Genomic DNA, 17,604 nt, shown 5'->3' on the forward strand with positions numbered 1-17,604 from the left:
TGTTTTTCTATTTTTCTCTTTGCATACTAATACTGCTTAAAAAAGTCATTCCAAACATTCAGCTCCTTTGATGTACAAATAACTTAGGAAAAAAAACCTAGTTGAAATATCATCAAAGGTGGCGGATACAGAAGTAAGGAGGGTTGAGTGAGGTAATTTCCAATGAGACTGTTTCTCAGGTTTTGAACCTTTGCTTTTGTGGACCCCTTTGTAAAGAGCTCAGCCAAAAATATAGAGCTGGAGCCGGATCGACTATCATTCATAGTTATGATAATTTTTCAACTGCCTCTTTAAACCGTAGCAAAGTCAATTCCTCTATGGAAACGAAGGAAACTATGGTTTATTTCATTCCTTTAAATAGTGAGACAAAGAGTTTTGACACCCAGCTGTAAGTATCTATTTTGCTGAATGAAAGACAGTTGAAAGATTAAAAGGTATTGGCGATCTCCGTTGTCTGTCGCTGGTCTCTACCGCTACTTTTTGTGAAATTACTTGATTTGTTTGTGATCACTCTTCCAAAGATGATTAAAAGACACATTGCGACGTATATCCTCCCACGAATGTAAAAAAAAAAAAAGAAAAAAAGAAAAAAAAAGTGAAACTCCTTTTTTCAGCCAATTAAGACACTTCTGTGGAGGACTAAAAGAAAAAAAAAGGCTATTCAACTGAATTACCCTCAACTCCTACTTGGAAACGTATGAAAATACCGTGGTCAATTTTTTCCTTCTAATTGTGGAGACAACAAGTTTTGACACCCAGCTGTAAGTATCGATTTTTCTGTATGAAAAACAACTCATGGCGAGCTCTTTTCATTGTTTCTGGTCTCTTCCAGTTTAATTGCTTTGAGTGATATTGAAGAGCAAGGCAAAAATTGGAAAAGTCAGAGGAGGCTTCCTGGCACATTGGAGTTACAATAGCATTGAGAGGGGATTTAGATTTGATAGAGGACCAGGAGGACTCATCGACAAGGAAGACAGTTTCGGAGAGTATAGCTGCAACGATATAAATCAGGATCACGGCTGCTCGTTCTCAACTGCTTCCACAACCCAGCACTGGTTTGGAGCTAAATATGACGTGTAACTTTTTGTGGATTCATTTTCTTCTTGAAAAAGGAAACTCAGCCAACAAAATACGACTCTGAGAAACCATTGGAGCAAGGCTAAGAACAAACATTGACAGCATATGTATGCTTCCAAGTGTGGTCCACCTTAGAATTTTAACTTGAACTAAACGTTACACTGACTCTTAATCAAAGAGGAATGTAGACAAACACGAGAGCTACGTCGTAGGCAACCTTAAACACTCAGCATCCATATTTTAATATTTGAATTTTGCGTTTTTTTAGGCGGTCTTTCCACAAACACTTTTACTTTGACTTTCACCATTCATGTCATGCTCCATAGATAACACACTTACATTTAAAAGTCAAAAGCTCGATAAAATCGTCTTTTTCACATTCGTCTTTTAAAAGTCGTTTTCTTCCAATCTTCAAAGTATGAATGAGATAAAAACTTCATATCATGGAAAATGCGATGCATCAAAAAACTTATTCTGCACTGCGCTCACTCGTTCATTTTTTGTGGTGTACGCAACCCGTGAATAAAAATCGTTCGTACGCACTTTCCAAGGAATAATCTCTATGTATTTGAGATAGTTCTCGTTTTCAAAGCTTAATTCAACGTGCTACTAATCATTGGAACGAAACCTTTTAACTTAGACTCGCATTTCATTTTTGCATTTTAGCGGTGACAATATGATAATAACCATGAATTTCTATAATAATTGCAGTCTTGAAAGTTTGTATTGCTTCGATCAAATCAACTCGGGGACATGTGTTCTCTGGTAGAGCACTTTTAATGAAGACTTTCGTTAGTATGTATTGACTGAAGTTCGTGCAAGTTAAGATTGACGGTCATTGATATTTAACGCCTTTTTTCCGTTATGTAGCCATAAAGACAAAACACTGTGGATCTTGTCACATATCCTTTTTGGGCATTTCTCACTGATCGCCCTCCTGGGCTTTCTTCAAGTGTAATTTGTTCCTGTTTTGTGAGTTCGTAAAAACACCCCGTGATAGAAGAAGGTGTTGTATGACATACACTCCCGGGAAATAAACAAGAGGAGAGACTCGAACTGTCGTCTTAGTTAAATAATGAACAACATGACAACTGCTTGTGTCAAGAAATTTTAGTACTTAAACCCTTTAAGTACAAAAAAGGAAGCATTTCTAAAGGAAAAATCAGGGGAAAAATGCAAACAATAAGAACGGCCTTAAGCTTCCCCGATTCAAGGTCAGTAAGCGTGCTGTTAGACAAAGATACATACTGCTAAGCGAAAATTTAAAACAAAGATGAAAGACGAAGAGAAGGCAAGTGTGAATGTCATTTGAGTGAGTTGGAAAAGGCTCTGGAAGAAATAGCCGAAGCTGCAGCTGAAGACACCGTAGAGAACGATACGAAGAAAACTGACAACGCAAAAGCAGCTGAAATGAGAAACAGAGGCTCTAAAAACCTGAGAAGAACACAGAAAAGGCAAACCAAAAAATGGAGGTGAAACAATTGCATATTTTCGTGAAAAAAATGATCACGTTCAGAAGTGGAAAGAAGGAGAATTGCAGCTGCAAAAGCAACGACTTGAAGTTGAGGGTAAACAAGAAGATCAACCAAGAAAACATCATCAGGATATGATAAAAGTCCTAGTGGAACAAACTAAGCAGCAACTTGAGCAGATGCAAAGTTTTCAGCAGATGTTTATCTTAGAAAAATAAAATTAACTCGGCTTAATTTTGCACAAAGATATTCATAATATCTTTGGTTTTGCTGTGAATACTTGTTTCAACATTTATACCTAAAATCTTACATTGTATAACAAAATGTTAGACTCTTTGTTGTACAACTCTATTTGTGGTGCTATTCCGGCACCTCTGTAAGGGACCTGGAGGTGGACACGCAGGAGATAGGCGGGATAACCATACATGCACGGCCATTGGTTCTCTTGTTGTAGAGAAGCCATACCGCCTCAGATCGTGAGGAACCCTCTTAAAGAGGAAAAAAATAAGTGGTTTAGTTAGCTGAGGTTTGGGTATACAGTTTCAAATCTCAACCTCAAGAAAAAGAAAGAGCAACTAATCAGATTAAATCAATTACATACTGGGCCGTACATGTTGGCCATACCATCAGGTAAGACAACAGAGTGGCACTTGAGACTATGCACTCGTTATGTCTATATAAACCAACCTCTGATTTTCTTCGGGTCGACAAATGGGCTTTATTGTTCCGTCTTAAAAACCAAAACAATTGAGTAATGCACTTTTTTTAAATTTATCGCACAGGCATAGTTTTCAAGAAGTGGAGGGTTCAGCAGTGTATTGTTCCACTGAGTTATTCTGTGATTGTGTTCTTGATAGAATGTATCGATCATTAGGTTGGAAATCATACTCAGCTCCGGAACCGACCGACCAAATCGTGGAATTAAATCGCTGTATCTGCATGGGTAAGCAAATCGTCTCAGTGTTATACAAAGTGCTTCTACCCCATCCCAAATGGTTCCTTGGTGAGACTTGAAAGACTAAGGGAGCTGCAAGGCCACTAAAAGGAGGGGAACCACATTCTGATGAAATAGAAACTCAGCCAAACACTTGCTGTCGTCCATCTCATTTAAGTAGAACGCTCCACAACAATCGTAAGGGAAATCTGGGTTTTTTTTAGATGTTTCTATCGTAAAGAAGAAGAAATTCGTCCTTGGAAATATCATCGTCATCAGCACTTTCGAGGAGAAGTTTAAGTATATCTCTAAAGGATGCCATATTTTCACTGATAAACCAAAAGCCCGTTATTGAACAGACTGCGTCTTCCATGAGTGTTCTTAATGCTATTTTTCGCGCCTTACGACGGCGACCTCTCCCCATTCCCCCCAGTTTACGAGCTCGCTGTCGTCGGATCTTATGGTCCCTTATAAAAAAAACCACGGCGGTGACGAAAACGAGGACGAAGTGTAACATAAGATCTAATGAGCAAAACAATAGCTAAACAGGTGCGTTTTAGAACTTTGTACATTTCTTAGCCGTCCCATACAGAACAAAAGGGACCTTAAGCAGTCAGGACGGCAACGCCAAAGAAGACTTCGATTAAAAAATGAATTTCTGCCTTTAATTAGAATTTCAAAAATGGCTGCATGTGTTAACCGTCTCATACGGCGCCACACCTCAACTTCAGCATAACAGAAACGGTTAACGCATCGAGCTATTGGTGAGAAACCTAGAGGAAAATAAATAAGGTTTTCTTCAGGAACGTTTTACCACACGTCGCTATATTGACATCTTAAACTCCCGAATAGCCTTTCGCCATGCAGTCGCATGATTCTGCCACATTTTCCATTTTAGAACATTACTTCTAATGTTGGACTTAGGAAAACAAAACATAAATAATGAAAGAAGTCGCTTTTTCGATGAATTGTAAGACTCGAATAAATAAAGGAATCAATTTTACTGTAGAATCTTTTTTGATATGGTCCTACCGGTCAAATGACGAAATACGTATTGACTCATTGAGTCTGATGGGGTCGGACGAGAAAAAGTATAATTTGGATGGAAACGAACTCGATATCGAAGAAAGATTGCTTTGGTTATGGATACTCTGCGAAGAATAAATTTGTAACGGAGAAAAATGATCGCGATTATCACACAGTTTAGCTTTTTTCATTAAGCCTGCAAACCAGCTGTGCGATTGTTTGACGGCAGTTTTAGTTTCAGTTATGTCTTTCTGAACTTACGCCACTACTGCCGTCTTAGTTATTGTTGTCGGTATCAATTAGTGTTCTTGCGGTATGTTTAAGCTCAGGAGGTCACTGGTAGTTTAAATTGTTTCTACAATCGAATGTTGGACAGTTCTCATTTCTACTTAATTAGGAAACGGTGCATGGCAACAAACAGCCTTTGTTCCACCGACGTTGTTTTTTATGGCTTGCTGTAGTGGTCCTGGTGCGTGGTTAATGACTTCAGAAAACAAACATTGTTAATATGAGCCGAAAGAAAACTAATGTTGAGAGGGACACTGTGTTGACTTTTCCAGAAAATTTGGGGTCTTTTGACGTAAAAATGTTAAAAGATCCCGACATTTAAAAAGAGTAATCAGATTTTGATCACCTTTGTAAATGTGACGGATTTCAGTTATTTGATGCAAATTTTTAGTTGTGAAGCACTCTGTGTCAACAGTATTGCAATATCTTATCCATTGTTTATTTCGGGTGTCTTCTAGGTAACGTCGTAAACAGAGCCAATGATCTTAATTGATTCATTGTCGCGTTTTTCTCTTATTTTTCAAGTATAAAGGTGCATCGATATTACCGGACATACATATAGTTTCAACAACATCTGTTCGCCCGCAAACCTTTCTCCGCGAAGGATTCTACTGAAGCCATAAAACGAATCGAAGGTAAGTGCAGAGAGATGGTACTCAGTTAAAACCGAAAGTTTGGTACTGAACTACTAAAGGGAAGAGACAACATGTAATTTGTTTCTACTCCGTTGACTAAATAAAATTAAACTCATGCAGCATGACCTATTCGATAAGTTTAAAGTTACTTTTTTCTACTATCGACACAGCAAAATATATCTAGTGCGCCATGCACACTGTACCTCAGATTCTCATTTCAATCTCGGCTAATTTTCAATATTAGTTATTTAATCAGTCACCGAGATGTTTGATCTCGTAAAACGATAGTCCTTTTCTCAATAAGCATTACGTAATCACTTTCGCGTCATAAGAAGAGACAACTTTAAGGCGCTGGCTAAGATCTTGATCATAACCTGAAGTCGAGTCGCGTTCGCACCATAGTACGATCACGTACCTATTCGCGTTTTTTTGCCTTTTTTTCTTAGTAGAATCCGACTGCTACTAACTAAATTTTAAATGCCTCGGTATAATTATGGAATTAAGATATCCATCTCATTTGGACGTTTTTAAGGTCCACCATGAGTGTTCTTCGCTATCTACATGCGATGTTGTTGGTATCTCAGCTCACTTACACCAAAGAGGCGCAGCCAACAGTAAATTGTCAAAACTTCAAGTTTGTTATCGATGAAGATGTCGTCTATAATCACATTCTTGAGGGTCACGTGTTTCAAAGATTGACAGTCTACAATGCCACCCAGTGTCACATGAAGTGCAAAGATGACTGCCTGTGTGTATCCATGAATTATTTCCCTCTGTCTAAAGAAAATAACTGTGAGCTCAACGACGTTAACAAAGACATGGAGTCCGCGGCGATGAAATGGAGTCAAGGAGGAAATTATTATGATTTGGTGAGAAGCTACACTGTGAAGGTGAGAGATAGAATCGTTTGTTGTTGATAGAGTTGTCTTAGTTTTTCTTTTTATTTACATTTTTATCATAACATAGTGCGCTTGCAAGGCCTACCTATATCTTGAGGGAGCTACTACCATAAAAATCCATGTTACATACCTAGACCTCCACTCAACAAAACGAGGACTGTGATTGGTTAATTCTTGGCCACGTGCCCCTGGTCAAATTCAAATGTATCCCGACCGTAATACAGGTTCGCAGTTGTTGCCCACACGCCGAATACAACAGCATGTTTTTGCCATATGATTTTTTAAGGGAAAGTCTAAATATATAACAAAGTACTTAATATATATTTAGTGCACGTCCGTGCATCCATAACATGAAGTGTGCAGTTTCACTTCAGCTAAAAGTCCCGTCTAGTTTAGCCCCGAGAATTCAAAACTATCACTGAAGATTGTCTTTTCGTTCTATCCCTATAAAGACTGACCTTTGTATCTCAAAATGAAAACAAAATATGCTGAAAAAAACTCGTTTCGAAAAAGACAATGAGCATGTAGCTCTTCGAGCGACGTAACTAGTTTCGGAGTTGACAATACTTTATTCACAGACGCGATGAGAATTATGGCTGAAAACAGAACTGAGTTTTCTGACTTCAACTGAGGCTTTGCGACGCTGAGAACTCTTCATTAGAACGGAGAATATTATTTTAAAGCGTTGATATGTACCAAAGTTTTGTTCAGTAGAATATTTTGTTTTGTAATCGAACGATTTCAGAATTGTTAGTTCAAAGCTGAGCAATTTTCGGTTAATAAATTTTAGTAAACAGGGGCATTTCAAGCAGCGTAGATCTACCACACGCGTCTCGTAAATGCGAGAAATTTATAGGCTATTGCTTCCTGTTTTGAACGGTTGATATCAGTTTTAAGTGTTGATATACCTTAAAGTATTGTTAAATAGCATATTTTTATTTTTAAACCGTACAATTTCAGAATTCTCCAAATCTCCAACACAAACATAGGCAATTCTCTGGCCTTGAATTCTAGTAAACAACGATTCAAGCATGTTAAATCTACTACGCGCTCACGTGCATGCAAAAAATTTATTCGTTTTTGCTTCGGAGCAGAAATTTTACAATTCTTTGAATAAAGATTTGGTCTCAAAATATTTCTTGGTCGTTTTTACCTTGTCATTTATTCATAGTTTTGGGGTAGAACATGATTACCTGGTAAATCGGACGAAGTTGTAATAAGCTCTTTTTTTTCGAGCACAACTTCCATGCTATGTTATAACGAAATTTGTTCACGCTTTAGCTGTGCGTGTATCGAGATTTGGATGCACTTGGGAAGTTTGAAGAGCACTCAGGCAACTCTTACGCTTCTCTCGTGCTCTTAAAACTTAGTTCTCGCGTGCATCCATAATTTGATATACGCACGGTACGACCAATTTCTTTTGTACGTCCCTCCCTCCCCCCCCCCCCCCATAAATTTATTTCTGAATATCTACACCGCTGGACTTAACTGTAATCAAGGTATAGTTTAAGGAAATAAAGGTTCATTTTCAATTAGGGTGGAGGAAGCTACATTCCAGGGATGCATCGCTGCGTTAATAGATGCTGCAGCCAGAATCCCTGCCTCAACGGGGGAGTATGTCAGGAGATTTGTGACAATCACAGCCCCAGGTTTAACTGTACCTGTTCTTACAAATACACTGGTAAGCGTTGTGGTCAGACTGCACATCCAAGAAACTGCAAAGACATCGCTAACAACGGAGGCTCAGAATCAGCAAAATACGATATTTTTGATTCAGCTAATAAACCGTTCTCTGTTTACTGTGACTTGCAGTCAGAACCTGGCTTCGTATGGGCATTGATACAGTCGTTATCCTTTGCCAATAAGGCCACATATAAGGATAAGGGGTTTGGCACGGATTTTCCTGTGAATGACAATAACAATGAACCGGACTGGAATTCTTACCGCCTTTCCTTATCACATATGCAGTCTCTCTCAAATCACTCCTCACATCTGAGAGTAACATGCAACTTACCTGCAGATGGCCTGCAGTATACGGACTACGCACGCGCAGTTCTGGCAGGTCATGACATATTCGGTGACTGGGGTGGAGATTGCAAACTGTTTGAGTATATTAACATCCGTGGAATTAACTGCTCTGATTGCACCGCCTACACGAGAATGGCTCTTAATGGTGCTTGGTTCGTGAACAGTTTCAAAAGCAAGGAAAATGAATGCGATTTTGATGGGTCACTAGAAGCGGTTGACAACGAAAATAATTTTGGACGGTATCATTCCGGAGCGATAAATACGAATCACCGCTGCTCCTCTTCGGATCCTTCAACAACGCAATATTGGTTTGGGGTTAAACATGAATAGGTTATTCTAAGTTCCAATAATCTACTAAAACTAGAATGAGTTGTGAGTATTAGATAAGGTTTTTGTTTTTCTTGAAGGATTCTATCTTTTATTGGTTGTGGTTGCTTTTTGTTTTGTTTTGTTTTTTCCAACATAGGCCTTTGGTTTCTCGGAAATGTTTTTTTTTAAATCGAAGAAATTGCTCTTCAATCTCGTTACAGCCGCTTCCCATAAGATGTTTGGTAGTATGAAGTTGAGAGAACGCTTTTTCAACGAGTTTTGTCAAACTGAAAAAATACAGACAGCCAATCAGAACAATATATGATATCACAGGAACTATTAAGAAATCAAAGAGAAACAAGCAAACAGTTGTAATCTGAGATTGTTTTTAGCTGTGCATTGCTTAGGTAGGAGATTAGCCCGAATTTTCTATACCAAAAATGCAAAGCTAATGCAATCTTGGAGCCCTTTTGAAAACAGGAGCAAAATTGCTCTGTAGTAGTAGTTAAGTAATGATTCATGGCTTGTATGCGTAAGCTATCATACGAATTTGTTCAAATACGCCTTACGAACCTTTATATAAACTTATATCGGTAACATACACATGCAACTGATATAACATGATCCTAAATTAAATTAAAAAGCCTAAAAAGTTGAAATATATTATCTGAACAATCAAGGGTAAACACCAACTGTTGCATAACTTAAGACGAAGACTAAATTGCACAGTTGCACTAAGTTTGTTTGAATAGGACTTGATAGCCATAGAAAGGGGCAGTATCACATTTCATTTAATCGCCTGAATGCTGTTTCATCAATTTACATAATCTCAGATACTAGTTTGTTATTTGTATTGAGAGTGAAAGAGACATTTGCAGTTAAATGACTCGAAAACCGATCTCTTCTCCAGCCTTGTAAATACATCTCAGGAGTCAGCAGAATGATAGAAGTCAACTTGCATATTTTTGCGCAAAGAAATATTTACATCTTTGTAGTCGAAAACGGCTCACTTTGTATCTATTGTTAAGAGAACGAGTCCACTATGTACCTGGTCGAAGGATTCGAAAAGTGGTTTCATAATAAAAATGCCCTCTCTTTCTTGCCACCCGGCTTCAGTAAAAATTTTCATTTAGGAAAGCTCCCTTTCGGAACAGATCTTACTACAAAAACTTTGAATTTCTTCTTCTTCTTTGCTAATTACCATCAAGCCTTGCTTGAACGTCCAGTTTTGTGTAACATTAGTGTGCAGGTTTGCTTGTGAGTATTAGTATCTGTATTTATTTTTAATTTTATGACATGTGTAGATTACTTTTCATGAAGTTTTTTAAAACGGATAAGTACTGGTTAGCATCTGTTTGGCGAAAAAAAAAATTTACGGACGATCATCTTAACGCCTAGCTGCCTGTCTTCGTTTGAGGTGAGTGACTACTATGTTCCTTAGGTGCACATATTTCTAGAAAAAGGTTAGAGTTTGAGAACAACTTTGATATTTTACAATTTTTTCATGCAATTTTTTAAATTTACGAGTGAAACTTTACACATCGTTGAGCGATTGAAACTGTGAATGAAATATCAGTGGCAAACTGTGTTGATTAAAACAAGTTGGTCAAAAAACAACCGGTTCAATCATTCGTTCTCGCTTGAAAATATCGATAAGTTGAGTGAGTAACGTAAGTAAAACTTTCCATCACTTATCAATTACAACGTGGCGCTGATTAAGAAAAATTTTCACACGCAGGCTTACGTTCTGAGCGTTGGCTTATCTCAGGTTTTTCCAAGCAGCAGTTAACTGATGCAACAATCATGTCTGTTTAGAACTAAATAATTGATTTGTCTACGTCCTTCTTTTTCGTTCATCTTGGTCGTTCATGTTTTCACATTTTCCCAAGGATCTGCGTTAGTGCTCCAGTCGCTATCAATTTTTTTGTCTGTTCACCTGATGTAAACAAAACATACAATGCATGCATTCAAAACTAAATTATACCTCAAAAAGCAGAAAGTAGCCGCTAAATACAAGAGAACAAGAATGGGGCCGTTCAACAACAAAATTGGAAAAAAAATTATTCGCAAGCATCTCCTCGAAAAGGTTTCAGCTCTGTTTGTCCTCGGTGCCTAAATCAAGCATATTTACGTCACAAGTTAGAAAGTAGCGACGAAAACGAAAAATTTAACCACGTAACATTTGTGAACATTGAAGATTTTTCAATGCAAAATGATTCCATTACACTAATTTTCACAAAAAATTACGGTGTTTGATTTATAATATCCGTGTTTATTCTAAATTTCTGCCATATGTAGATTCTTTTTCATGAAGTTTATTCAAATGGGTAAGTATTGGTTATTATCTGTTGGCAAAAAACAACTTCACGGACGATCATTTTAAGACCTGGCTGTGTGTCTTCGTTTGTGTTGAATGACTACAGAAAAAAAATGAAACAACTTAACGTCAACAACAATGTCTGGAGAAACAGTAAAATTGCTTCGGGTGATATTTTATTTCAGTGTTATTACTATTATTTCCAGTTTTGATCACTAGTAGAATACTCAATGGTGAAGTCTGACCTTAATCTCTCCTTCTCTAGTTGACGCTTTTAAACTGTGAATGGATGGTATACGGTTTTGAATTGTTCGTATCATCCGGCTCCTGTTCAAAATATACATAATGTGAAGGAGTATCAATGATAACAAGTGTCCAGTATTATCATCTATGTTCGTTATTTGCACATCTTTCTAGAGAAGGGTTAGAGTTTGAGAAAGATTTTGTGATATTTTACCATTTCTCATTTTAGGTTTTTCCAAGCAGCAGTTGACTGATGCAACAATCATGTATGTGTACTCACCTCGGGTTATCTCGAACTGGCACCTTAATGACTTCAACAGCCTCCCCTTCATGGTTCAACCCTGATTCATGGCCAATAGATAATTGTGCAGATAATTATGACAATTACAGATAATTAGGGAGCTATGCGCCTTATTTTGCTACCATTCGTTTGTTACATGTGATGTGTGAGGATGCCTGCTTGTATCTATAATCATATTTCCCATATTTTGAATCATATTTTGAAGCCATTAGCGATGAGATTTAGAGAAGGAATAAATTACCATAATCAGGTGAGGAGCTACACTGTGCCAAAGTTGTAAGAAACTTAAGTTGTTTAGTCTATTTTATTCAATTTACTAGGCAGACGAATATCCTGAAGTGATCTACTCCGTAAAAAGTGAAATTCCTATCATGAAAACCAAATAAAACAGTCTAAAGTAAATTCCTTGTAAGGTAACTGTCCAGTAAATTAAAAAGTTTCGGAAAATTACACATTATTATGATAAAGTTCGGATAAAACGCCGGCTGAAATTGGTTAAAAGAGTGTGCTCTAGGAGAGTATAGATCATGGAGCTGAGCTAAAGCTGTCACGTCATCTGCCAAATTGTACTATGTCCGACCTTTCCGGGACTTCTCTCTAGCTTTTTTTCCATAATTGAAAGTGAAATTTCGGAACAAGCGAGACGGCAAGTAGCAACGGAAGAACCAAACCAAAGTTTTTAACCATGCCAGGCGCCATGAATTACTTTGCTGAAACGTGATCAGAGTCGAAAATCCTCAAAGAGAAAACAAAATGGACAGACCGAGTTTGAAAGGGTTTCGCGCTCAGTTAGATTGCAAGCTTATGTGCGGTAACAAAAATCAAACACAGTTCACACTCGTATAGTATACAAAGTTTTGTCTTCAAAAACAAAACAGAACAAAACAGGAATGGTGAAAAATATAACCAAACTGGCCTAACTGTTAAAATTCATACCACTCATGACGGTGTCAGAGCGACTGCGATCATCATGGCGATCTCCGGTCATCGCAATGAAGCAAGCCTCAGAAACTACATCGGCCGCCCTTCGAGTGGAAAAATAAGAGCTTGCTCTGATATCCTTTCTGATGCGTCGAGTGGAGGGCTTCACCAGTCACTGCAGCCTAGTTTTACGGTGTTATCATCCCGAGCGATCTTCATGTTCCTGTGAATTCGGCTGTCGTTCATTCCTAAAACTTCTGCCTTATACACTTTGTTTTCTACTTGTCATGTGAAAAAACTTGCTTGTTTTTATGGGCCACAATTCGGCAGAAGTTCACTGAACATTTCACTTTCAGATTCTGTAGAAGAGACTAAAAATCTTCAGGCAAAAGTTTTAAATTCGACCTGCCGAGCTATTTAAGTTTGTAAACTAACGCAGAATGTGAACTTTGATAGTTTGACATTTTTGACAGCTTTATTCTTGTACAGCCAATCAGATTATTTGAACCATTCTAACGGGGATTCTGATTGGCTTGTTGGTGCGTGCTTTATGAGAGTATAGACCATGCTGACGACACTGATGTCCGCTTTGGAAATAAAGTTTGTTTTTAAAATTGAAACTAATGCTTGGGGAATTTTAACGGATTCTTTCATTATAAAACAAACAGTGAAGCCTTGACTGTGCTCATGCTGTTCTTTTGTAAAGCACTTAGGAAGCGGCTAGAGCTAGAAGTGAGGAGAAACACTCGACTGCATCTCCTGTCTCTCCCTACACTTCTTTCGTGCTCTAGCCGCTTCCTGCGTGCTTCATAACAGAACAGAGCACAGTCCAGGCTTCTCTATTTGTTAAATAGTCACCGCCACAGAAGGGCTCTTATGTTTGACAGTCGAACTTGACGGGGGGTCTTACTGTTTTAAAAAAGATCGCGATTCTTATTTAAAACATTCTATAAAGCTACACTTAACAATTCATTTTAGTTCTTCAAGTTTTTCGGTTTAATGATTGCAGTAAATAAATTTGTCGGTGAAAGTAATAGAGATAATATCCACCACTATTCACCTCAACTCAACTTCAGTAAATAATTACTAACTGGCTCTACAGACAGAACTTATGTGTTTTTCCAATCTACGAGTAGAAAATAAGATCAAAGTTTGTTATCTGACTGGTTTGTAATCCATACTTTTATTAAAGCTGGAAAAGAAACCAGCCATACGGTTGCGAAATTTATAGGTGTAGCGAAACTTGAGATATTTTCATTCGTCGATGGAAAGAAAGCTTGCTTTAAGAGCTTTCATTAATATTCTATATACTATGATCTTATGGTAAATAATAAAATGCAACCCTTTTTAAATATTAAAGTGTGAATAATACATTCTAAATCGTCCTTAGAGTTGAATTTGTAGAGTACAGAGACTCATAAGTGCGTCGCTGAAGGAGGATCTTTTAACAATTGATAGTGGGTAGAGTTTCCCTTTTTTTGGTTTTGTAACACAAAACGTTCTGAGATCTCTCTTATTTTCAAAACGCTTTTTTCTTAAATAACGGACACATAAGAAACTTTTAAAGTTTTACGTTTCAAGAAACACTCCTCGACGATGGGCGAATTGATACATGAAGTTTTTGATAAACTTCTGTGTGGTTGCCATTCGCCTGTCAGTATTTGATAAAGTTCATCGCAGCGGCTGTTTCACTGAGACTTGATATACTTCGACATTTAGCTTTGCATTCAACTAACCGATAAACTTTTGATCAGCAATTACTGGTTCGTTTAATTTTTTATATCAGATCCACTTGCGTCGCAATTAAGTTAAATGTTACAGTTAATGCTTTAAGGAAAACCATTTCCTAGTTAATTTAAAAAACGCATCAATGTAGGTCGCTTTTAAGCAAGAGACCCAAATATCTATTCATTTCGTTCCAGATTATCCCATGCTTGTCAGATGAAATAATCATTATTTGTTTTCCTTCGCATCAATAGCGCCATTGCTATGGGAATAGTTCGTCATCTCCAAGTCATGCTGTTTGAATTCAATTTGACCCTCTCCACTATGGCACAGAAAGCAATAACTTGTCAAAACTTCAAGTTTGCTATCGATGACGATGTCATCCATAACCAAATTCTTGAGGGTCACGTGTTTGAAAGATTGACAGTCCACAGCGCCACCCAGTGTCACGTGAAGTGCAAAGATGACTGCCTGTGTGTATCCATGAATTATTTCCCTCTGTCCAAAGAAAATAACTGTGAGCTCAACAACGCTAACAAAGACATGGAGCCAGCGGCGATGAAATGGAGGCAAGGAGGAAATTATTATGACTTGGTAAGAAGCTACACGGTGAAGGTGAGATAACATTGTTTATTTAATTCCTTATTCTTTTATTTATGAATTTTCGTAAATAAAATAAATATTCCCACTTATTATATACTCAACAAAATATCGCGTTTCTGATTGGTCAATGATGAATGCATAAATAGGTTATAGAGTGCAATAGAGGTTATAGAGTGCAATACGGAGAAGTTGCCATGGAAACACCGGGGAAGCGCCAAATTTGAACACCAAATTATAAAAAAAAAATGGCTGACAGCCGGTTTTCTTTGTCAAACCAAAACATCGTTGAGCAACTTAAAGAAAATGCGAAAAACAAAAACACGTTGAAAGCTACACAGACCTGGTTAAATGTCTAGCAAACATGGGCGACTAAACGAAAAGTAAACCCAAAAATGGAAGTAAGGCGTGCAGAGTAGCGCGATGGAGTAATTTTGTCGAGAATATAATAAATAAAAAATCGTATGAACCTGCTCGTGCATTTCGTGATTTATGGTCACTCGTGCAATTTTGAGAACTTTCAAAACATCACTCGTGCCAATAAATCACGAAATGCACTCGCGTTCATACGATTTCCTATATATAATCAAGTTTTCCGGTACTCCTTAAAAAACAGGTGTTATATGTCAGTCCAGGCCAAAGACAATTTTGGGCATATCGTTTTGTCTGCGATATGATTGGTCTAGACAAAACCCAAACACACTGATTTGGCTGAGAGAGGATTGGGTCCGTTCTTTTTCTCGCAAATTTTTTTTTTTTTTTTCAACGGCCATGTTGTAATACAAAATGGACGGCAGAACAAAAGTGACAACAAATTTCATAAAGACATCGTTGACTGAACCATAGCTGTATTACTGCATTTCAAATCTACTTTGTGGCGGACATTTCATCTCCTTTCTGGCACCCCGCTATGTGTTGCACGCACATATACTTTGCTCGCACTGCTTGTTATCAATTCGATCCGTTTCCAGTGAGATTTGTCGATGGTTGCTATAAAGTACATGCCAACCCAATTCGATGAGCATGGTGAGGTAAAAAGTCCTTTAAATGTTGCCGTAGGGTGGAGACATATACTCACCAGAGAAGCATCATTGCATCAACAGATGCTGTCGCACCAATCCTTGTCTCAATGGAGGGGTATGTCAGGAGATTTATGACACTTACAGCACCAGGTTTAACTGTACCTGTCCTAATACATACTCTGATCAGCGGTGTGAGAAGATAAAACATCCGAGAAGCTGCAAAGACATAGCCAAAAAAGATGCTTCGAAATCAGGAAAATACGACATCTACAATTCAAACAATGAACGGTTTTCTGTTTACTGTGACTGGCAGTCTGAACCTGGCTTTGTTTGGACGTTAATACAATCGTTTTCCTTGGCTAAGAAAAATGCCTTCCAGAAGGCAAGGTTTGGCAAAAACTTTGAGATTGATATTGAAGAGGGGGAAGTGAATTGGAACGAGTTCCGACTATCCTTATCACAGATGCAGTCTCTTGCTATTGACTCCACACATCTGAGAGCAACTTGTAACTTTCTTACGGATGGTCTGTGGTATACGGACTACGCACGCGCTAAGCTGGCAGGTCATGACATTTTTTGTACCTGGGCCACCTGTCAGATGTACGAATATGTTAATATCCGAGGAATTTGTTGTTCTAATTGCACCGCCCTGACAAAACAGGGGGAACATGCGGCCTGGCACGTAAGGAGTTACGGTAGCATAGATGCCGGATGTGAATTTGATGGAAAACCGAGTGGATCCGACTACGAAAACAACTTCGGAAAATTTGGCGACGTCAATATGAATCAGGATCACCGTTGCTCGTTTTCTCCTGCTTCTACAACGCAGCATTGGTTTGGAGCTAAATATGACGAGTAACTTTTTGCGAATTCATTTTCTCTCACAGAAAAGGAAACTCGGCCAACTGAAAGCAAGAAAACATCTGAGTAAGGCTAAGAACTAACACTGACATCATATGTATTTAAGTCTGGTCCACCTTAGGAGTTGAACTTCAACTGAACGTTTAATATTTTAGATAGTTACACTGACTCTTTATCACAGAGGAATGTAGACACGCACAAGAGAGACGTCCTAAGCAACCTTAGATGAACAGCGTCCATATTTTAGTAGTTGAAGTAAGTCAGTAGGTGGTCTCTCTACAAAAACTCTTGACCTGCACTTTCATCTTTTCATGTGATATTCCGTAGATGGCGAACTTAAATCTTAAAAGTGAAAGGTCGATAAAATTGACCTTCTTTCATATTCGCCGTTGAAAACGTATTTAGAACTCATCATGTGTATATTTATGCAAAATGTTTTCAAGCAAGCGACTAATCGTAAGTTGAAATGCTTGTGTTTAGACCCTGAGATATTAAATTAATAGCGTGTGATAATCCGTACAGTGAGGAGAACTCTCTCTCAAAATGGTATTTACTTAGTGGCAGGGAGATGCTAGTAATTTATCCTAAGTGATAACTATGTACAGCTTTGCTTGATTTTAATATTAGGACTCGATACATAACTGTGAGAAGCCCTCAACAGCCTCTCTTTCACAAGGACTAAGGTACTTAAGTGCTTCGTTAGGGTCACTGCTCACTTTATAACATTCCACATTTGTTCATAACATAATTTTTGAAATGTTCAAATTGTAGGAAATGAAGTAGGTGTGGTAGTTGAAGCAGGTGTTTGTAAAGAGAAGCACCAGTGAAGTGTAAACGTCATTCAGGATTGTTGTACATAACGTGAGACATCATCTTATTATATTAACATCATCTTATTATATTAACATATCAGTTGTGAACAGTTGATGCTCATCGTAACGTTACG

General features: G+C 37.9%; 2 protein-coding genes across 2 annotated transcripts; both read left to right on the forward strand.

Moving 5' to 3' along the window:
- Positions 1 to 6,261: 6,261 nt before the first annotated feature.
- On the forward strand, positions 6,262 to 8,689 carry LOC136282077 (uncharacterized). Its single transcript, XM_066169305.1, has 2 exons — positions 6,262 to 6,322; positions 7,868 to 8,689. The coding sequence occupies exons 1-2, from the start codon at positions 6,266 to 6,268 to the stop codon at positions 8,687 to 8,689; spliced, it is 879 nt and encodes a 292-aa protein (XP_066025402.1). The 5' UTR covers positions 6,262 to 6,265.
- Positions 8,690 to 14,439: 5,750 nt separating this feature from the next.
- On the forward strand, positions 14,440 to 16,656 carry LOC131796143 (uncharacterized). Its single transcript, XM_066170106.1, has 2 exons — positions 14,440 to 14,790; positions 15,835 to 16,656. The coding sequence occupies exons 1-2, from the start codon at positions 14,440 to 14,442 to the stop codon at positions 16,654 to 16,656; spliced, it is 1,173 nt and encodes a 390-aa protein (XP_066026203.1).
- The last annotated feature ends 948 nt before the right edge of the window (positions 16,657 to 17,604 follow it).

Source organism: Pocillopora verrucosa, chromosome 7, assembly GCF_036669915.1.
Source record: "Pocillopora verrucosa isolate sample1 chromosome 7, ASM3666991v2, whole genome shotgun sequence".
Lineage (NCBI taxonomy): Eukaryota > Metazoa > Cnidaria > Anthozoa > Scleractinia > Pocilloporidae > Pocillopora > Pocillopora verrucosa.

What these genes read in the sequence shown, in the direction of transcription:
- LOC136282077 (XM_066169305.1), top strand. Translation starts at nt 6,266, where the DNA reads ATGAAATGGAGTCAAGGAGGAAATTATTATGATTTGGTGAGAAGCTAC. An exon ending in TGAGAAGCTACACTGTGAAG is followed by an intron (nt 6,323 to 7,867) that starts GTGAGAGATAGA and finishes ATTTTCAATTAG; the next exon opens with GGTGGAGGAAGCTACATTCC.
- LOC131796143 (XM_066170106.1), top strand. Translation starts at nt 14,440, where the DNA reads ATGGGAATAGTTCGTCATCTCCAAGTCATGCTGTTTGAATTCAATTTG. An exon ending in TAAGAAGCTACACGGTGAAG is followed by an intron (nt 14,791 to 15,834) that starts GTGAGATAACAT and finishes ATGTTGCCGTAG; the next exon opens with GGTGGAGACATATACTCACC.